The sequence below is a fragment of the Felis catus genome, chromosome B3 (genome assembly GCF_018350175.1).
Source record: "Felis catus isolate Fca126 chromosome B3, F.catus_Fca126_mat1.0, whole genome shotgun sequence".
Classification (NCBI taxonomy): domain Eukaryota; kingdom Metazoa; phylum Chordata; class Mammalia; order Carnivora; family Felidae; genus Felis; species Felis catus.
In genome coordinates, this window is record NC_058373.1 from 110459238 (window position 1) to 110482724 (window position 23487).

Consider the following 23487-nt stretch of genomic DNA (forward strand, 5'->3'; position numbering starts at 1 on the left):
TACAAGAAGCCAACAAACAAACAAACAAAAAACAAGGTGCTCAGCCTTACTAGTAATCAGGTAAATGTTATAACTATACTATTTTAACCCAACTCTCTCTCTCTCAAAGAATGACATCATCCAATGCTGGTTAGGCTGTGAAGAAGCAGCAGGCACTCAGGCATTTCTATTTGGAAAGTGAAACTCTTGCTTTTTGGAAGGTAGTATTTTGGCAGTGGCTATTAAAATTTAAAATACTAAAAAAAAAAAAAAAAAAGGGGCGCCTGGGTGGCTCAGTCGGTTAAGTGGCCGACTTCGGCTCAGGTCACGATCTCGCGGTCCGTGAGTTCGAGCCCCGCGTCGGGCTCTGTGCTGATGGCTCAGAGCCTGGAGCCTGTTTCAGATTCTGTGTCTCCCTCTCTCTGACCCTCCCCTATTCATGCTTTGTCTCTCTCTGTCTCAAAAATAAATAAACGTTAAAAAAATTTTTTTTTTTTAAATTTAAAATACTCATACACTGTGATCCTATAATTTCATATCTAGAACTCAATCGCCTAGGGGGAGAAAGCACCAATGTGGAAAGACATATGTATAAATATATTTATTGCTACATTATTTGTAATGGCATAAAAGGTGGAAATAATTTAGTAGTCCATCAGTAGGGAACTAATCAAATAAATAAGTTATATATACTCGGTGGAATACTATGTAGCTATTAAAGGAATGAGTTAAATCCATTCTTTTAACCTAAGGAAAAACCATGAGGTACTTACTTTTTACTGTGTAAGAACAGTATTTCACTAGCATAGTCCCAGTTTTTTTTTTTCCAGTTTATTTATTTTGAAAGAGAGAGAGGGTGCAAGCAGGGGAAGGACAGAGAGAGGGAGAGAGAGAATCCCACGTATTGTCAGCACAGAGCCCGACGCAGGGCTTGAGATGGTGACCTGAGTTGAAACCAAGAATCGGATGCTTAACCTACTGAGCCACCCAGGTGCCCCCACACAGTCCCAGTTTGATAAAAAGTACCTACATACATGTACTTGACTATTTCCATAACCATGGCAATAGTTGTAGAAGATATATATACTGCTGTTTACTGGGGTAAAATAGGCAGAAAGAAGGCTGGGGGAAATTATTATTGTTTTCTTAAAAACTTTTCACTTGGTTTCAAGAGTTACAGAAAGCATGTGTTAATTGAATATTCTTAAAATTTAATATAGCATTTTACGGGTGCCTGGGTGGCTCAGTCAGTTGAACATCTGACTCCTGATTTTGGCTCAGATCATGATCTCACAGTTTGTGTCGGGACACTGACAGTTCGTGTCCTGACATTCTGGGGAACACGGTGCCTGAGGCTCCACCTGTACAGTCATTCCCTTGAGCTCCTTTCCTTCGAATCGGCTTTTTAAAGCACATTAAGAACTACATTAACAAATGCCCTCATAATAAATACCAAATGTGTGCATCTTAGAGAAATGAGAGATATGGAAAGAGGAGAGGATTTTTTTTTTAATTTTTTTTTAATGTTTATTTATTTTTGAGACAGAGAGAGACAGAGCATGAACGGGGGAGGGTCAGAGAGAGGGAGACACAGAATCTGAAACAGGCTCCAGGCTCCGAGCTGTCAGCACAGAGCCCGACGCGGGGCTCGAACTCACAGACCGCGAGATCATGACCTGAGCCGAAGTCGGCCGCCCAACAGACTGAGCCACCCAGGCGCCCCTGGAGAGGATTTTTTTTTAATGTTTATTTATTTTTGAGAGAGAGAGAGAGAGAGGGCGCAAGCAAGAGAGGGCCAGAGAGAGAGAGGGAGGCACAGAATCTGAAGCAGGCTCCAGGCTCTGAGCTGTCAGTCAGCACAGAGCCCGACACGAGGCTGGATCCCACGAACCACGAGACCATGACCTGAACTGAAGTCAGATGCCCAATCCATTAAGCTGCCCAGGCTTTCCAAGGAGAGGATTTTTGATAAAAACAGAAGGTTTAAAAGTTTGTAGCAAATTTTCCTTCCTTTTCTAATATTATCAACAGCTTTAAACGTTAGATGATACCATAAAATACGATCATTTTCATTGTCAAAGAAATGCTTTATATATAGAAATTCTTACTTTTTTCCTGTTCAATTCTAATCTCTCTTGAAAAAAGTCATTAATAGCAGTGTTTCCTTCCATACGTTTCAAGGGTCTTTTTTGTTCCCTCTGCCTTTCTTCCATTTGGGAGAATTCTCCAACGGCTTCTTCAGAGTGGCCACATAGCTGCTCCAGCCGTTTGGTGAGCATCTGGATTTCCTGCTGCAGACCTGCTGTCCTCTGTGGGGAGAAAAGGACAGACAAAGCTCCTGATGGTCTGTGACCTCTGTTTCAATTAAAAACTATGTGTGAGGTCTACTGACACTGACATTGTGCTGACATTACATTACTAAATAGGTGAATGGGGAAGACTTCTAAGATTTGACATGTAGAAGCTGGTTTTAGGAAAAGAAATTGAAAGGTGTGATATACAAAATCAGACATCTTAGTTAGCATTGAGAAATAAAATTGTGTAATGAATTTTAAGCAAAAAGTAAAAGAAAAAATTGGAACTCTCCAACAAACAGACTGAGCAGATTTTATTGACACACTGAATTTAAGCAGTATCTAACTTTGAATTTTAGGGCGAAGAGGCATGAAATTTTACTAAAATCATGTGGACATGACAAGGAGATATATAGCCACTTAAACTTGCCGGTTCAATCTTTTGATAGATTCGGCCAGTATATTCAAACAAATGACTGACTTGACAATGTATTTTACCCCATTGACTGAACTGACCAGTATTTAGTCATGATGGACACATATATATCTTCACCATACCACTATTTTTTTTTAATTTTTATTTATTTTTGAGAGAGAGAGAGCAGGTGAGGCACAGAGAAAGAGGGAGACACAAAATCCGAAGCAGGCTCCAGGCTCCGAGCTGTCAGCACAGAGCCTGACACAGGGCTTGAACCCACGAACCACGAGATCATGACCTGAGAGGAAGTGGGACGTTTGACCGACTGAGCCACCCAGGCACCCCACCATACCACTATCTTTAAGCTAGCATTCGTTGACCTTCCACTGAACTGTAGTAAGCATTTATCATGTATTAATCCATTTAATCCTTACCACTCTGTGAGACAGGAACTGTGCCCTCCCAGCCCCCACCCCACCCCCCTCCACCAAATTTTACAAATGAAACCGAGGTACAGAGAGGATAAGGAACCGGCCCAAGAGCACACAGCTGGCAATGGCTGAGCTGGGACTCATACTGAGGCCCTCTACTTTTCACAAATACACTATACTACCTCTGCTGTAATAATGGACATCCTCTTCCCTTTTATATTGTAGTAATAAAAATGAAATCAAAATTAAAATTCAGAGCCACAGAATTTACTAAATCGGCTGATATAAAAAAATCCACATGTTAAAAGAAACAAATCTGAAAGGGTGGCTTGTCTGTCAATACACTTAACAGACTTCCAAGATTGCTCATTTGCACCAACTTCCTGAACCCTCTCTTTCACAGCTTCCTCCGTGGCTAGTGTGGGGACAACACTGTTGCTCAGAAGAGTAGCCAACCGACTGAGGAATTTCTGACAGTAACATCGCACAGTTTTTGTTTCCCAGCCGGAAGAAGACAAAGGTCTGTCCAACTCATATTTTTGTTTTTCCTTATGGATTGAATCTTGCTGACATTTATCCCAAATTTTCTGCCCATCTTTTGGTCCTTCAGAGTGAAAAATGTTGTCTCTCTCCAAGTTCTTGGTCAGGATAGCTTCCCCTATATCCTAAACGTGCCAACACACATGAAACTTCCCATTTGGAATTTAATATGGAGACATTGACTTCCTTTTGTTTTCTTGAAATATAAATATAGTCATAATACAAGACTTCAGGAGAAAGGTCCTCCAAAGAAATAAAGACTTATGGAGTCATAAGACAGACGAGGGCATGCTCAAAAGAGCAAACTGGAATATCAACAGGTATTAAAATGACTGTACGAAGAAATTGTTTTGAGAACACAGGAAATTTAGCTTAGAGAAGCAGCTAACCAAATAGCCTCAGTTATGAAGTTAAACTCTTAATAGAAAATTCTGGGGGGTACCTGGGTGGCTCAGTTGGTTAAGCATCTGACTCTTGGTTTCAGCTCAGGTCATGATCTCAGTTTGTGGGTTCGAGCCCCGCATTGGGCTCTGCGCTGACAGCTCAGAGCCTGGAGCTGCTTCAGATTCTGTGTCTCCCTCTTTCTCTGTCCCTACCCCACTCGTGCTCTGCCCCTCTCTCTCTCAAAAATAAATAATAAACATTAAAAATGTAAAACAAAAAAAAAGAGAAAATTCTGAGCTAATAAATGTAGAAGGAATGATAGAAATTTAAAAATCATCATTTTCTATCTAATGAAATAACTGATTCAGGCAAGGACCATCAATGAATGTTAAGACACTTAATGAAAAGTTGGGAGGGCAACAGATATTTCTACAAAGACTTCATCATGGTTCTATAACGTCACTTAGTAACAACAACTTTGACTATGTAGATGTATAGATGTACAAATGAAAGAAGTCACACTTCTTTCCCCCAACCTTTCCCTTGTACTCCTGTAATCATCCTGCTTCCATTATAAATAGTCAGGGCTAAAACAAAACAAAACAAAACAAAACAAAACAAAAATGCTTGTATTTCTTCCCTGGCTCCCACCCTCCAACATTCTTCTATGAAACCTCTACTCATCCGGTGAATTGCTTTCTACTAGTGACCAGGCTCATCTCTTCCTTCTAAACCCAACTCATGCCATAATTCTAGATTTCAAGGTCAAATGCAGATGATCTGCCAGTTTAGCTTTGTGATTTCTGTGCCTCGGTTTCAATGACTTTTGCTTACACCGCCCTTCAACACACATTCAGAGCCCAAAATCCAGCTGCTGGCAGCAGCAGGAGGTAACCCACACCAGAAATGTATAACACCGACATTTCATTCTCTTATCACCACCGCTTCCTCCCAGGTCTCGCTCAGCTCCAATCCCTTTTAGGGTTCTATCACAGAGGCCTTAGATCCACCTTGTGATTACTCTCTGTACCTCGGAAAGGCTTTCGGTCAACCATACTGCACAGCTTCCTTTGATTTCCCCCCCAACATCCCCACGCCCCCCATTTCCCATCCCCCCAGGATCAGAAGCAGACCAACAACCTACTAAACATTTGCCAATTATCTCTCAGAGTAACACGAGGTCTTGCAAATCCTGTTTCTTGAAAAATCAATATTTATTCTCACCTGCATCATGAAACTATCCAAGGAATCTTCTTGTCCTTTCATATTCATATGATGGGTGAATCCATTAACACCTGCTAACTTTTCCTCCAAAAGGCCTGCTTTCCGCTCTGCCTTTTCTCTTTCAAACAGATGGACTCTGTGTAAAATATGGGTGGGTAACAATATCATGAAACCAACTCAATTTTCAAACTTAAATTAAAAATAATTAAAGTTGGGGTGCCTGGGTGGCTCAGTGGGTTAAGCATCCGACTTTGGCTCAGGTCATGATCTCATGGCTTGTAGGTTCAAGCCCCTTGTCGGGCGCTGTGCTCACAGCTCAGAGCCTGGAGCCTGCTTCAGATTCTGTGTTTCCCTCTCTCTCTCAGCCGGCCCCCATCTCAAAAATAAATAAACATTAAAAAAAAATAATGAAAGAGAGCACCTGGGTGGTTCAGTCGGTTGAGCGTCCAACTCTTGATTTCAGCTCAGGTCATGATCTTGCGGTTTGTGATTTCAAGCCCCATGTGGGGCTCTGCGCTGACAGTGCAGAGCCTGCTTGGGATTCTGTCTTTCTCTCCCTCTCTCTGACCCTCCCCTGCTCTCTCTCCAAATAAACTTCTAAAAAATAATAATCATTAAAGAAGCAATCCCCACTTAAAATATATTAAATATATGTATCAAGTTAGAAATGTACTTTTGCAAAGAGCTGTGTGGTTACCCAACTATTTCTAGGGAGAAACTAGAAATGGCAGAGAAATAGAGATGAAAACAATACAGTGCTAGGTCCTCTAGTAGTTCTGCTGGGGAAGGTTAATTTTTAAACCATCTTTTTCATGGAGAAATTTGAGCATGAATATCTGCCTGCCACTATTAGTAACATTGTGATGGCCAGGAGGTTCCACAGAGATACGAGGACTCCTGTTTTAATAACATCTGATGGCTCTTCCACTGGGATTTAATGAGAGGAAAGGGAATTCGAATAATGATGCAGCAATAGAGAAGAACATATGTAAAAACTTGTTTTATTATCAAATATACAAATAGCTAATTATTTGGTGTGTGTGTGTGTGTGTGTGTGTGTGTGTGTGTGTATGTGTGTGTGTGTGTGTGGTTCTTGTTTTGATTACCTATCAATTGCTAGGTATTGTTAATATTTTCTACCCTGTACCCATAGCTAAGTCAAAGTTTCAGCCGATCTTCCATATTTTTGTTTGTTGCTGTTTGTGTATTTTTGATCCTCTCCTGTCTAAGAATTGCAGCTTACAGAATTAGTGAATTTGAGTCAGGTTAAAAGAAATTACCTGTATTATCCAAACAGAAATTTTTATTTTTTTTTTTTAATTTTTTTTCAACGTTTTTTATTTATTTTTGGGACAGAGAGAGACAGAGCATGAACAGAGGAGGGGCAGAGAGAGAGGGAGACACAGAATCGGAAACAGGCTCCAGGCTCCGAGCCATCAGCCCAGAGCCCGACGCGGGGCTCGAACTCACGGACCGCGAGATCGTGACCTGGCTGAAGTCGGACGCTTAACCGACTGCGCCACCCTGGCGCCCCCCAAACAGAAATTTTTAATTGAAAAGATTATATTAGAGGGGCGCCTGGGTGGCTCAGTCAGTTAAGCGTCTGACTTTGGCTCACGCCATGATCTCATGGTTTGCAGGTTCGAGCCCCATGTTGGGCTCTGTGCTGACAGCTCGGAGCCTGGAGCCTGCTTCAGAGTCTGTGTCTCTCTCTCTCTCTGCCCCTCCCTGTTCATGATCTGTTTGTCCCTCTCTCCCAAAAATAAACACATTAAAAATTTTTTTTAAAAGATTATATTAGAGACATGCAGGAGACGCTCAAAAGGTCTAACACACCTATAACTGTAGGCCTAGAGTGAGAGTAGAGACAGAATGGGAAAAAACAGTATTTGAAAAAATAATTCCCAAGACTCCATACCTGATGAAAGACCTAATTGATAGATTCAATAAGTTCTTTAAATCCTAAGCAGGACAGATACAAAGAAAGCCACACTAAGACACATCATAGTCAAATTGCTACCAATAAAAAGCACACCTTATTACCTCCAAAGGCACAACAATAAGACTGATAAATAACTTTTCAGCAGAAACTATAGACGTCAGAAGATAACCAGATGACATCTTAGAGTGCTGAAAGAAAAAAATACTGGCAACCCCAAATTTTGTACTCAGTAACACAAACCAAAACAAAAAATGACCTTCAAAAAATGAAAATGAAATAATATAGTTTCAGAAAAAGAAGAAGAAGAAGAAACAGAAAGGCTGTCAGAAGAAATGCTTTATAGGAAACACTAGAGGAGGTTCCAGTCCAAGATGGTGACATGGGAAGACCCTGGGCTCACCTCCTCCATGGAGGCACCAGGTCTACAACTATTTATACAGCAATTCTGCCCTAGGGGGAGCTGAGGGCTGACTGAGCAGCTTCTGTACAACAGAGGATGGGGAGACCACATGGAGAGGCAGGACAGACAGAGTAGCCGATACCCCTGCAAGCTCCGGGTCACTGGCCCACACCAGGTCCAGATGCCCTGGGGCTTGGAGGGAAAGCTGAAGGTTGGAAAAGCAACTGGAATGTGGAGGAACTGGCCCTGGAACCTTGCCCAGTGGTGAGAGAGCTGTTGGAACTCTCTCTGGGTAGCATAGTCTGTGCTCCCCCTCCACCACGGTGGGGATGTGGATGGGAGCAGGGTTCCAAACCCCTGGTTGGCCTGCCACCCCAGCGAGCCTGGGCCCACTGGGTCCTGGGCCCATACCAGCCCCAGACACCCTGAGGCACGGAGGAGAAGCCACGGTTTAAAAGAGCAGCTAGGGTGTAAAGGAGCTAGGTCTAGAATCTCGCTAGGCAGTGTGGGAACAGGTAAAGCTTTTGCTGGGTCAGAGGGGCTGGGGAGCACCATGGTTTACCTTCCCCTTCTACCTGGATGGAGCAGATAGGACAGGGTCCAGGCTCCATGGCCAGCCTGTCATGTCAACAAGCCCCATGCCCCTGGCCCACACCAGCCTCAGACACCGTGGGGCACAGAAAAGCCACAGTTTAAAAGAGGAACCAAATATAAAAGAGCCAGTCCTAGAACTCTAACAGACAGCAGGGGGACCTGCTAGAACTCTCCAGGTTGAAAGGGCTGGTGAGCACCACAGTTACGTTCCCCATCCAACTTGATAATGTGGACGGGAACAAGGTCCAGGCGCCATAGCCAGCCTACCACCTCAGTGAGCCCCAGGCCCCTAGCCCGCCAACCCCAGCTGTCACACAAAGATGGCCCCAGCATGACACACACTGGGACACCCCTGGTCCAGCAATCACCATGGCTCCAACCATCATGCCAAGGTGACACAGGCACAAAGCACCTCCTTGGAAAATTCCAGGCCCACACCACTTCAGCTCCAGATAGCTTGCTAGGGGACCCCTGACACAGAGCACTCTGGGACCTCTTAGCTAATGCCTACTTTGGCTCCAGCTGCCTTGCTAAGATGTCCCATGCATGGAGCACCCTGGGAACCCCCAGCCCGTGTTCACTTTAGCTCCAGCTGCCCTGCCAAAACACCTCCTGCGTGGAGCACACTGAGACCCCAAGCCCACCCCTCACCTCGGCTCCAGCCACCCCACCAGGGAGCCCTCTGTACAGAACATCCTGGGACAACCTGGCCCATGCCGGCCTCCATTTTAATCACCCCAATAGGGCACACTCTTCACTGAACACCTCAGGACACCCTAGCTTTCACCTACTTCTGCTTCAGGTATCCTCCCAGGCTGATCCTGTGCAGCACATGCCTCACCTCAGTTCCAGACATCCCACTGGGACACTTCCTACATGAGGTGCCCCTGGCCCCTTGGGCCATGCCCTCCTGTGGCTCCAGCTGCCCTGCCAGGGCACTCTGTGTGAAGGACCCCGGGACCCACTGGCTTGAGCTCACTTCAGCTTCAGCTGTCCTGCTGGGGCACCTTCTACACAGAGTCCTGGGACCACCCAGGCCCACACTCACTTCCGCTCCAGCCATCCCACCAGGGTAGCCACAGCATGGAGTGCACTGGGACCCGAGCCCATGCAGACACAGTTCCAGCCAGCCAGCCAAAGGCACCAGCTACATACAGTCTACACAGAAGATGACCATATACAAACCATTCCTGCAAGTTTAGGAGAAGTAGCTGTTCCATCTAATTCATAGAAACAAACACAGACAGTACAGCAAAATGAGGAAACAGAGGAATATGCTCTGAATGAATGAACAAGACAAAACCCCAGAAAAAGAACTATATGAAATGGAGATAAGCAATATGCCTGCTACAGAGTTTAAAGTAATTATCATAAAGATGCTCACCAGACTGGAAAGAAGAGTAGACTCAGTGAGAACTTCAACAAAGAGATAGAAAACATAAAGAGAACCAATCAGATTTGAAGCATACAATAACTAAAATGAAAAATACATTAGAAGGAAATCAACAGTAGATTAGAGAATACAGAAGAATATATCAGCAATCTGGAAGATAGGGTAATGGAAATCACCCTAGCTGAACAGCCAAAAGAAAAAATAATCTATTTTTAAGGAGGATAGAGTACCTGGGTAACTCAGTCAGTTAAGCAACTTACTCTGGATTTCGGATCAGGTCATGATCTCACAGTTCATGAGTTTGAGCCCCATGTCAGGCTCTGTGCTGACAGCCCGCTTGGGATCCTCTCTCTCTCCCCACCCCTCTCTCTCTGCCCCTCCCCTGCTCACTCTCTCTCTCTCTCAAAATAAGTAAAATAAACTTAAAACAAAAAGAGAATAGGTTAAGGGATCTCTTGAATAACATCAAGCAAGCAAACATTCACATTATAGGGGTCTCAGAAGAAGAAAGGGGAAGAAAATTTATTTGAAGAAATAATAGCTGAAAAATTCCTTAACTGGAGAAGGGAAACAAACATCCAGATTCAGGAACCACAGAGAGCTCCAAACAAGATGACTTAAGGAGGTCCATATCACCAACACATAATAAAATAATTAAATGTCAAAGGTTAAAGATAAAGAGAGATTTTAAAAGCAGCAAGAGAGAAGCAACTAGTTACATACAAGGGAAACCCCATAGGCTATCAGCTGATTCTGCAACAAAAACTTTGCAGGCCAGAAAGGAGTGGCATATATTCACTCCTGAAATAAAAAAGCTGAAAGTAAAAAAATCTACAACCAAGAATATGCTACCTGTCAAGGTTATCATTCAGAATTGAAGGAGAGATAAAGAATTTCCTAAACAGGGGTGCCTGGGTGGCATAGTCAGTTAGTATCTGACTCCTGATTTTGGCTCAGGTCATGGTCTCATGGTTTGTGAGATAGACCCCACATCAGGCTCTGAGCTAACAGTGTGGAGCCTGCTTGGGATTCTCTCTCTCTCTCTCTCTCTCTCTCTCTCTCTCTCTCTCTCTTTCTGATCCTCCCTCCCCTCTCCCCCAAATAAATAAACTTAAAAAAAAAAAGAGTTACCCAGACAAACAATAGTTAAAGTTTATCACCACCAAACCAGCTTACAATAAATGTTAAAGGGGCTTTGTTAAATAGGAAAAAAAAGGTTATAATTAGAAGTAAGACAATTATGAATAAGAAGATACAAAATATATGACAGTATATACATAAGATGTGGAGGAGAGTAAAAAAGAAGTTCTTTTAGAATGTGTTCAAATTTCAATCAATTTACTATAAACTGCTAAAAACTTAGGGTCCTATATATGAACCTCAGGGTAACCACAAACTCAAAACCTATGATGAATACACAAAAAAATAGAGAAAAAGAATTCAGGCATAACACTACAGAGAGTCATCAATCACAGGGAAAGACAGTTTGAGAGGAAGAGACAGAATGACTACAAAAATAACCAGAAAACAACAAAATGGAAATAAGTACATACTTATCAATAATTACTTTCAATGTAAATGTTCTAAGTTTTCAAATCCAAAGACAAAGAGTGGCAGCTAGATTTAAAAAAAAAAAAAAAAAAAGAGCTACCTATATGCTGCCTACAAGAGACTTACTTCAGACTTAAATGCTTACACAGACTGAAAGTGAAAGGATAGAGAAAGATACACCATGCAAATAGAAATGAGAGAAGAAAAAAAGCCAGGATAGCAATAATTATACAAAATAGACTTTAAAACAAAGATTGTAAGTAGAGATAAAGAAGGGCATTACATAAAGACAAAGTGGTCAATCCACCAAGAGTATATAATGGCTGTAAATATCTATACACCCGAAATTGGAGCTTAAATACATAAAGAAAACATTAGCAGACATAAAGGGAGAAATTAACAGTAGTACAATAATAGTAGAGAACTTTAACACCTCACTCACATCAATGGATAAATCATCCAGGCATAAAATCAATAAGGAAACAGTGTCTTTGAATTACATATTAGACCAGATGGACTTAACAGATATATACAGAACATTCTATCCAAAACAACAATATGCATTCCTTTCAAGAGCCTATGGAACATTCTCCAGGATAGATCACACATTAGGCCACAAGGCATGTCTCAATAAATTTAAGAAGATTGAAATCATATCATGCATCTTTTCTGACCACAATGGTATGAAATTAAAAGAATCATAAGAATGTGCTAGAAAAAAACACAAATGGAGGCTAAACAACACGCTGCTAAACAGTCAACAGGTCAATTTTAAAAAATCAAAGAGGAAATAAAAAAAATACGTGGAGACAAATGAAAATGAAAACACTATGGTCCAAAATTTTGAGGACACAATGAAAGCAGTTTTAAGACAGAAATTTACAGCAGTACAGGTCCACCTCAAGAAACACACAAACACAAAATCTCAAATGAACAACCTAATCTTACACCTAAAGGAACTAGAAAAAGAAGAACAAAGTCCAAGTTTAGTAGAAGGAAGGAAATAATAAAGATTGAAATAGAAATAAATGAAATAGAGACAAAAAAGAAAGAGAGAAAGAAAGAAAAAAGAAAGGATCAGTGAAACCGAGAACTATTACTTTGAAAAGATAAATAAAACATTGATAAACCTTTAACCAGACTCATCAAGAAAAAAAGAGAGAAGACACAAATAAATCAGAAATGAAAGAGGAGAAGAAACAATAGACATGACAAAAATAAAAAGGATTATAGGAGACTACTCAAAAAATCATATGCCAAAAAATTGGACAACCTAGAAGAAATGTATCAATTCCTAGAAACATATAATTTTCCAAAACTGAATCAGGAAGAAATAGAAAATCTGAACAGATTACTAGTAACAAAATTTTAATCAGTAATAACAAAATTTAAAAAATCTCTGAATAGGGGCGCCTGGGTGGCGCAGTCGGTTAAGCGTCCGACTTCGGCCAGGTCACGATCTCGCGGTCTGTGAGTTCGAGCCCCGCGTCGGGCTCTAGGCTGATGGCTCGGAGCCTGGAGCCTGTTTCTGATTCTGTGTCTCCCTCTCTCTCTGCCCCTCCCCCGTTCATGCTCTGTCTCTCTCTGTCCCAAAAATAAAATAAACATTGAAAAAAAAATTTAAAAAAAAATCTCTGAATAAACAAAAGTCTAGGACCAGAAAGATTCACAGGTGAATTCTACTAAACATTTAAAGAAGAGTTAATGTCTATTCTCCTCAAAATATTCCCAAAAACAGAAGAGGAAGGAAAGCTTCCAAATATGAGTCCTGATACCAAAATCAGACAGACACTACATAAAAAGAAAACTATAGGCTAATATCCCTGATGAACATAGATGCAAAAATTCCCCCCCCAAATAGGAGCAAATTGCATTCAAAAATACATTGAGGGGCTCCTGTGTGGCTCAGTTGGTTGAGCATCCAACTCTTAATTTCAGTTCAAGTCATGATCCTGATTGTGGATCATGGGTTTGTGGGATCAAGAGCTGTGTCAGGCTCCACACTGAGCAAGGAGCTTGTTTAAGATTCTCTCTTCACCTCTGTGTCCCTTGCCCATTCTCTCTCTCTCTCCCTCACTCTCTCTCTCATTCTCAAAAGTAAAATTAAAAAAATACATTGAGGGGCGCCTGGGTGGCTCAGTCAGTTGAGTGACCGACTTCTGCTCAGGTCATGATCTCATGGTTTGTGAGTTCAACCCCACGTCGGGCTCTGTGCTGACAGCTCAGAGCCTGGAGCCTGCTTCTGATTCTGTGTCTCCCTCTCTCTCTGCCCCTCCCCCACTCATGCTCTGTCTCTCTGTGTCTCAGAAATAAACATTAAAAAAATTAAAAAAAAAATACATTCAAAGGGTCATCCACCATGATCAAGTGGGATTTATTCTGGGGGTGCAAGGATGGTTCACATTCATGAATCAATGTGATATACCACATCAACAAAATGAAGGATTAAAATCATATGATCATCTCTATGGATGAAAGAAAAGCATCTGATAAAATCCAATACTCATTCATGATAAAAGCTCTCAATAAAGTGGGTTTAGAGGGAACACACCTCAACATAATAAAGGCCATATAAAAAAAAAAAAAAGAAAAAAACCACAGCTAACATCCTACTCAATGGTAAAAAAAAAAAAAAAAAAAAAAAAGCGAGCTTTTCCTCTAAGATCAGGAGCAAGACAAGGATGTCTATTCTCACCACTTTTATTCAACATAGTGCTAGAGGTTCTACCAACAGCAATCAGACAAAAGAAAGAGAAAGAAAGAAAGAAAGAAAGAAAGAAAGAAAGAAAGAAAGAAAGAAAGAAAGAAAGAAAGAAAGAAAGAAAAGAAGAAAGAGAAAGAAAGAAAAGGCATCCAAATTAGTAAGGAAAAAGTTAAACTGTCACTATTTGCAGATAACATGATACTATATATATAAAACCTTAAAGACTCCAACAATAAACTATTAGAAGTAAAAAATAAAGTCAGTAAAGTTGCAGGATACAAAATTAATACACATAAGTCGATTGCATTTCTATACACTAATAAAGTAGCAGATAGAGAAATTAAGAAAATAATCCCATTTATAATTATACCAAAAAGAACAAAATATCCAGGAATAAACTTAACCAAGGAGGTGAAAAATCTGTACTCTGAACACTGTAAAACATTGGCAAAAAGAAATTGAAGATGACACAAATGGGACGATATTCCATGCTCATGGATTGGAAGAATTAATATTGTTAAAATGGCTATACTATCCGAAGCAATCTATACATTTAACGCAATCCCTATCAGAATACCAATGGCATTTTTCACAGGACTTAAGCAGATAATAGTAAAGTTTGTATGGAACCACAAAAGACCTTGAATAGTGGATCTTCACATGAAAAAGAATGAATTTGAACTCCTAACCCCTAACTCACATCATATACAAAAATTAGTCAAAAATTTTCAGAGATATAAATTTAAGTGTTAAGACTATACATCTTAAAAAGAAAACATATGTGTCAATCTTTGTGACCCTGGATTAGGCAATGGTTTCTTAGATATGACACCAAATCTCAGGTGACAAAAAATAAACTTCCATCCAAATTAAAATACTTTGTGCTCCAAAGGACACCATTAAGAACATGAAAAGACTGAGCCAGGCTCAGAGGGACATGCGACTCCTGATCTCGGGGTTAGGAGTTCAAGCCCCACATAGAGTATAGAAATTACTTAGAGAAAAAAAAAAGTGAAAAGACAACCCACAGATGGGAGAAAATACCTGCCCGTCATATGTCTGATAAGGGTCCAGTGTCCAGAACACATAAAAAACACACCTCAAAAATAAAAAGACGAATAACCCAATTGAAAATTGGGCAAAGGATTTGAATAGATATTTCTATAAAGAAGATACACAAATGGCCAATAAGCACATGAAAAGATGCTCAACATCTTTAGCCTTACAGAAATGCAAATTAAAATCACAGTAAGATACAACTTCCTATCCACTAGAACGGCTATCATAAAAAAGACGAACAATAACAGATGTTGGTGAGGATGTGGAGTAACCGGAATCCTCAAACATTGCTGGTGGGAATGTAAGACGCGTAACTGCCTTGGAAAATAGTCTGGAAGTGCCTCAAAAGTAAACAGAGTTACTTTATGACTCAGCCATTCTACTCCCAAGGCATATACCTAACAGGAATGAAGCATACAGTCATGTAAAAGCTCACACGAGAATGGTCACGGGAGCGTTATGCATAAAGTCACCCCCAAAAAAGGAAACAAGCCAATGTCCATCAACGGATGAATGCATAAACAAACTGTGGCATATTCATACAATAAAATATTATTCAGCCATAAAAAAGAGTGGAGTATGCTGATTCATGGTTCAACATGGATTAACCTTAAAAACATTGTGCTAAGTGAAGTGAGACACAGGCCATATATTGTATGACTGCATTCATGGAAAATGTCCAGAAAAAGCAAGTCCATAGAGAAAGAATGTAGACTGGTGGTTGTCAGAATGGGGAGTAACTGAAAATAGGCATGGGGTTTCTTTGAGGGGTGATTAAAAATGTTCTGGAATTAGTGGCAATGATCGCACAATCTTGTGAATATATTAAAAACTACTGGGGCACCTGGGTGGCTCAGTCAGTTGAGCGACCGACTTCGGCTCAGGTCATGATCTTGCAGTTTATGGGTTCAAGCCCCACGTCGGGCTCTGTGCTGGCGGCTCAGAGCCTGGAGCCTGCCTCGGATTCTGTGTCTCCCTCTCTCTGCCCCTTCCCTGCTCATGCTCTGTCTCTCTGTCTCTCAAAAATGAATAAACATTAAAAAAAATTTTTTTAAAAACTACTGAATTGCATACTTTAAAGGGGTGCATTTTTTTTATTGAGGTACAATTGACTAAAAGGGTGAATTTTAATGGTATGTGAATTACATCTCTATAAAAACGTCTTTTTTAGGGGCACCTGGGTGGCTCAGTTGGTTAAGTGTCCAACCAGGTCATGATCTCATGGTTTATGAGTTCAAGTCCTGTATCACACTCTGAGCTCAGAGCCTGGAGCTTGCTTCAGATTCTGTGTCTCCCTCTCTGTCTGCCCCTCCCCCTCTTGTGTTGTCTCTCTCTCTCTCTCACTCTTTCCTTCTCTCTCCCTCTCAAAAATAAATATTTTAAAAATGTCTTTTTTTAAACATAATAATTTTGAGTCAGGTATTACATGAAATTCTACTAGTTTTAAATTCTGTGATCCATCAGGAATATGGAGTTTATATACTATTTGCAAACTTATGACAAATGAGATGTTTGAAAACAAACTAGAACATTTCCTACCTTAGATTGTTTTCCAGTTCTATAATTTTTTCAGTTAGATCCCAGTTGCCTCTTTCAAGATTCTGAATATTGGTGTTTTTCAAAGATTTAATTCTGGTTAGAGAAGCGGTAAGTTCCTCTAAGTCCTTGATATCCTCTTTCAGGGACATTATCTGGGAAGACTGATGCACGTTATTTCGTTTGTAACTTTCTAGCTCACTCTTCATCTCTTGCAATGAAGTTTCTTTTATGAAGAGCTTGTTTTGAAGGTTTCTTAGCTATTCAGAAAGGGAAAATGTTACTTAAAATCATAATGTTGGTTTTAGAAAATTCATGACTTTAAATCATTATGGATATTTCAGTTATAACTTATTATACAATAAAATGAAGATTCTCAAATCTCCTGACAGTATATTCCAGTGTTACACTCATTTTTTTTTAAGTTTACTTATTTATTTTGAGACAGAAAGCAAGAGTTGGGGAGGGGCAGAGAGAGAGAGGGAGAGAAAGAATCCCAAGCAGGGTCTGCAGTAACAGCACAGATCCCATGAGCCTGAGATCATGACCTGAGCCAAAATCAAGAGTTGGACTCTCAACTGACTGAGCCACCCAGGCGCCCCGAAGCAGTGTAATTTTTTAAACGTTTATTTATTTATTTTGAGAGACAGAGACAGAGGGAGAGAGAGGATCCCAAGCAGTCTCTGTGCTGCTGCCAGCACAGAGCCCACGTGGGGCTCGATCCCATGAACACTGAGATCATGACCTGAGCCTTTAAATCAAGAGTCAGACCCTTAACCGACTGAGCCACCCAGGGACTCCTGAGCAGCATAATTAAACAACAACAACCACAACAACAACAAAAACCATTAAAATGACACATAGGGTTTAGAATAAGCGATTTTATTCTCATCAACATTAAAGTTGTTCAAATCTTGTTGTGAGAGTAAATCACACCAATAATGAAATCTATGATGCCTAGCAGAAAAGAAATACTTAATGCTTTGGCCATAGACATGTTACTTTATGTTGGTTGTGAAGGGGAGTGTGTTCAGAGGCCTCTCTCCTAAAAAGCTATGTTTACACCACTTGTTTCCCGGCCTTATCTGTGCTCATCAGTGAAATGGTTGGATAGGAGAGTCAGGAGAAAGAATGAGGCTTATATTGACTATATATTATTTTAAAGCAAATAAAGGAAAGAAAAGATCATAAAGTTATGAAGAGAAGCAAGAGTGATGGCTTGCGAGAGAGGAAGCAACAGAAGACAGCCACAAACTGCTGAGAAAGACCAAAAAGAGATTGGAGAGGCAGAGTGCATGGCTGCTGTCAGGTGACTTATTTATCTTTCGGTAGCATTAAAAAAAAATTTTTTTTTTTTATTTTAGGGGCGCCTGGGTGGCTCAGTTGGTTGAGCATCTGACTTTGGCTCAGGTCATGATCTCGAGGTTTGTGCATTTGGGCCCCGTGTCAGGCTCTGTGCTGACAGCTCAGAGCCTGGAGCCTGCTTCGGATTCTCTCTCCCTCTCTCTCTGCCGCTCCACTGCTTGCACTCTGTCTGTCTCTCCCTCTCTCTCAAAAATAAATAAACATTAAAAAAAATTTTAAATAATGAAATAAAATTAAAAATTTTAAATTTTAGAATGGAGAGCAAGTGGGGGAGGAGGCAGATGGAGAGAGAGAAAGAGAGAGAGACAATCTTAAGCAGGATCCATATTCAGGGGGAAGCCTGATGCAGGACTTGATCCCATGACCCTGAGATCAAAACTGAGAGTCAGCTGCTCAACTGACTGGTCATTCGGGTGCCCCTTGGTATCATTTTTTAAACCTCTGCTCTTCTATCTGATAAGTGAAGAAAGTTCACTAGATGGAGAAAATTGAGGTACTGCTAATATTCAGGGGTCAGTTAACTTTTTTTTTTTAATGTTTATGTTAATATATAGAGAGAGAGCTCACATGAGTGGGGGGAGGGGCAGAGGGAGAGCAAGAGAGAGAAACCCAAGCAGGCTCCTCACTGTCAGTGCTGAGCCTCACGCAGGGCTGGATCCCACCAACCGTGAGATCATGACCTGAGCTGAAATCAAGTCAGATGCTTAACTGACATAGCCACCCAGGTGCCCCAGGGGTCAATTAACTTTTGATTTAACCTAATTTGTTCAAATTTCTTAATAGGCTGTATAAGATCCTTATGAACTAGTAAGAGAGGAGGGAAAAGGGCAAATTAGATGTAACATTATAGGGGCGCCTGGGTGGTTCAGTCGGTTGAGCGTTCGACTTCAGCTCAGGTCAGGATCTCGCGGTCGGTGAGTTCGAGCCCCACGTCGGGCTCTGGGCTGATGGCTCAGAGCCTGGAGCCTGCTTCCGATTCTGTGTCTCCCTCTGTCTCTGTCCCTCCCCCGTTCATGCTCTGTCTCTCTCTGTCTCAAAAATAAATAAATGTTAAAAAAAAAATTTTAAAAAAAACTGCAAATGATTCTTCAATTATCTCCATAAAATTTTCTATTTTAAAATTAATAATAATGGGTTCTGACATATTTTTCCTTAGCAGGAAAATTTACATTGCCTCCACTCACCCCCTCCAGAACTAGCTGTATCTACCAGGTTTCTCCTATTTGCCTTATTACCAAGCTAAAGGAAGAAAAGCATCTTATCGGCATGAACACAGTCATATTGCCCTCGCAAATAAAAATTTCTATGAAAAATCAAACTAAAAATACTGGCAAAACACACTAAATTTATTTTAGGACACCAGGCCTTATTATACATATTAGTAACATTTTTTACAAGTTCTTTAACTCCTGTTTATTACTACAGCAGTGTACCTGACTATGCAAGAGTTTTAGTCCAATATCACAATGCCTAAATTAGACAATACAATCACCAACTGAATACTTTAATATTCATCACTTCTATATCTGGCTTTTCTTAAATATAGCCCTTCTTGCACCTGTGTCTCCATTATTGGGCAGAAACACATGATAATGTCCCACAAAGAAATGAAGTTGATTATAACAAAAAAATTTAAATGCATGCAGTGAAGAGAATAAACTGGCTTATCAAGACAATTGTGTTCCTGTGGAATTAAATAATAGGTTATTGGAAAAGAGAAAGATGACTCATGTTGAAGATATTCTGTTGAAATCACTGGACTCTTTTTTTTTTAAATAACTTTAGGGGCACCTGGGTAGCTCAGTTGGTTAAGCGTCTGACTTCGGCTCACGTTAAGATCTCAAGGTTCCTCATGTGTTTGTGAGCTCAAACCCCACATATGGCTTACTGCTGTCAGCACAGAGCCCGCTTTGGATCCTGTGTCCCCCCCTCTCTCCCTCTCCCTTGCTTGTGTTTTCTCAAAAATAAATAAATAAATAAGACATTAAAATAACTTTAACACTGGGAAACCATGCAATAACAGTCACCAATTTTTATTAAATTCAGAAAATCCCAATAAGTGATACGGAATACTTTTTAATACATATACTATCAAAAACCAAGTCAAAATGATATCTTGTAGAGCCTTTCATATGTGTTTTGATAAATAGATTAAACATACTTATAGTTACCAATGACTTATGCACATGTAGAGAATTGCTTTTAAAAAGTACTTTGAAAGTCTTGAAAATAACTTACAAATTTTCTTTAGAGAAGGTTTAAAACCTATGATCTTTTGTTGACAATTTGGTTTAAAAGCCTTCTTTATGAATTAGGCATAGATAAACCTTAATCAACTCCAAATGTGAATTATCAAAAATCCCAAGGGGCACCTGGATGGTTCAGTTGGTTAAGTGTCCAGCTTGGGCTCAGGTCAGGATTTCGTAGCTTGTGAGATCCAGCCCTGCGCCGGGCTCTGTGCTGACAGCTCAGAGCCTGGAGCCTGCTTCAGATTCTGTGTGTCCTCTCTCTGCCCCTGCCCTTCTCATGTTCTGTCCCTCTCTTAAAAATAAATAAACACTAAAGAAAAAATTTTTTTAAATCCCTAACTTGTTAAATATTAGTAGTAAGTTATACTGCGGACAAGAACAATAATGCTACCCATACTAAAACTGCTAAGGTTTTCAGGGATTTGGCATTATGTTTTTCTGTGGGAAAAAAAAAAAGACAAATTAAGAAATCTCTCGAGTGTCATAAAATGGATTGCATTTATATAAACTCCACCACTTAAATTTAATCTCTATTCACCTCCATATACTAAAAGAGGGAAAAATTTAGAATAAATAGAATTAAAATAAATGTATTTATCTATATATCTGTATATTTATTTAAAAAATTTTTTTACATTTATTTATTTTTGAGAGACAGGGTGAGACAAAGTGAGAGTGGGGGAGGGGCAGAGAGAGGGAGACACAGAATCTGAAACAGGTTCCAGGCTCTGAGCTGTCAGCACAGAGCCTGATGCGGGGCTTGAACTCACAAACCATGAGATCATGATCTGAGCTGAAGTCGGACACTTAACCGACTGAGCCACCCAGGTGCCCCTGTATATTTATTTTTTTCATGTTTTTTTAAATTTTATTTTTGAGAGAGAAAGAGAGAGAGACAGAGCCCCACATGGGGCTTGAACTCACCAACCATGAGATCATGACCTGAGCCAAAGTTGTTCACTTAACCGACTGATCCACCCAGGCACCCCTATGTTTATTTATTTTTTAATGTTTATTTATTTTGTGAGAGAGAACGAGCATGCATGAGTGTGAGCAGGGGAAGGACAGAGAGAGAGACAGAGAGAGAGAGAGAGAGAATCCCAAGCAGGCTCTGCACTGTCAGCGCAGAGCCTGATTGGAGCTCAAACTCACAAACCAACCGTGAGAACACGATCTGAGCCGAAATCAAGAGTTGGACACAACCGACAGAAGCCACCCAGGTGCCCCTCTTTATCTATATGTTTCAATAAAACCTGGAGTCAGACTATTGGTAGATGAGATAGCAGAAAAGAAGGCCCAAGGAATCAGGCCCCTGTTGTAGGTTGAGTTTTGTCTTCTCAAAATTTCACATGTTGAAGTGCTAACCCCTAGTGACTCAGAATGTGACTATATTTGAGGACAGGATCTTTAAAGAGGTGATTAAGTTAAAATGAGATCTTTAGGGTAGGCCATAATCCTGTATGACTGATGTTCTTAGAAAGAAGTGAAAATTTAGGGGTGCTTGGGTGGCTCGGTTGGTTGAGTGTCTGACTTCAGCTCAGCTCATGATCTCATAATTGTGAGTTTGAGCCCCACATAGGGCTCACTGCTGTCAGTACAGAGTCTGCTTCAGATCCTCTGTTCCTGCCCCAGCTCCCTCCCGGCCCTTGCCCCTCCCCCACTTGCACATGCTCTCTCTCAAAAATAAACATAAAAAAAAAAAAAAAAAGAAGAGGAAATTTGGTCACAGATACAGAGGGAAAACCTCATAAAGACACAGAGAATAGATGGCTATCTATCTATAAGCCAAGAAAAGAGGCCTCAGAAGAAATGAACCTTCTCACCACACACACACACACACACACACACAGAGTCATTATGTGAGGTGACAGAGGTATTAACTAACTTTACTGCGATCATCATTTTGCAAAATATATGTACATCAAAACATCACAGGAGCACCTGGGTGGCTCAGTTGGTTAAGCGTCTGACTTAGGCTCAGGTCACGATTTCACGGTCTGTGAGTTCAAGCCCCGTATCAGGCTCTGTGCTGACCGCTCAGAGCCTGGAGCCGGCTTCGGATCCTGTGTCTCCCTCTCTCTCTGCCCCTCCCCCGTTCGTGCTCTGTCTCTCTCTGTCTCAAAAATAAACATTTAAAAAATTTATAAAAAAAACCACATCACATTGTACATCCCAAACTTACATAATGTTACATGTCAATTATGTGGCAATAAATCTGAGAGGAAGAGGAAGAGGGGGAGGAGAAGTAGCAGTTGTAGTATTGGTAGGAGAAGAAGGAGGTGGAGAAGGAGTACTACTAATCCTGCTGATACCTTGTCTTAGACTTCCAGCCTCCAGAACTATGAGAAAAATTTTTATTATTTAAGCCATCTAGACTGTGCTCCTTTCTTACGGCAGCCCTAGCAAACTCATGCACACGCCATATATAGCTACTTACTTGAAAGGCTGGTCAGTGTCCCACAATATAAGCATTCAGAATATTTTACTTGAAGGTAACCATAGAGACAGGGCAGGCATAAACAGCCACATCACAGTACCTTAACAATGATAGTGGCCTTTGAGATTCAATCATGGTTATCTGGGAGACTCTCTTGCAACAAATAGCCTGAGGGTGCTTGACCTCAACTAAAGAATTCCTATACTCTTGGGGCACCTGGGTGGCGCAGTCAGTTGAGCGCCCAACTTCAGCTCAGGTTATGATCTCACAGCTCGTGGGTTCGAGCCCTGCGTAGGGCTCTGTGCTGACAGCTCAGAGCCCGGAGCCTCCTTTGGATTCTGTGTCTCCCTCTTTCTCTGCCCCTCCCCCGCTCATGCTTGCTCTCTCTCTCTCTCTCTCTCTCTCTCTCTCTCTCTTAAAAATAAATACTAAAAAAAAAATTACTACACTCTAGTTCATCACCTGGTGTTAAGGGAAAAGTCAAGGCATTTTCTACAAATGTGGTTTCTTTCTTTTTCATCTGTTGACGTTACTCAGATGTCTCCTCAAGTATTATATAAGACTAGTGGATATTTGACATTTGGTGCTGTTTTAAATAGGAACTCAATCTTTCCATTAAAAAACGCATAATACATGTAATTGATTAGTGTTTTTACATAAATTTTGAGCATGGCAGTTCCTAGCACGATTTTAACACTACAGCATTCAGTGGTCCACTCAAAAGTATCTAACTATGTACCATCTTCAAAAGGATTTATCTGGTAAAAAAGCAAACAGATTTGGGTCTAAATTAGTGTTCCTCAGTAATAAGACAGTTCAATATTGAGAAAAAAAAGCACAACTGAGTTATGAATCCCTTATCAGAATGTTTCTCTCCCTGGTGCACCTGGGTGGCTCAGTTGTTTAGTCTGACTCTTGATTTCTGCTCAGGTCACGATCTCATGGCTCATGAGTCTGAGCCCCACTTAGGGCTCCACACTAATAGCA

At 40.8% G+C, this 23487-nt stretch overlaps 1 protein-coding gene across 11 annotated transcripts in view; it reads right to left on the reverse strand.

Moving 5' to 3' along the window:
• The window catches only part of LOC101086571 (coiled-coil domain-containing protein 170-like), a 64758-nt gene that overhangs the window by 24355 nt on the left and 16916 nt on the right, over positions 1–23487 (reverse strand). For all 11 annotated transcript variants that reach the window (XM_045060058.1, XM_019833119.3, XM_045060059.1 and 8 more), the window contains 3 exons: positions 16453–16709; positions 5271–5406; positions 2088–2288 (listed from right to left, as the gene is read on the reverse strand). In XM_045060058.1, coding sequence (XP_044915993.1) covers positions 2088–2288; positions 5271–5406; positions 16453–16709 — 594 coding nt within the window. The remainder of the gene's footprint in view (positions 1–2087; positions 2289–5270; positions 5407–16452; positions 16710–23487) is intronic.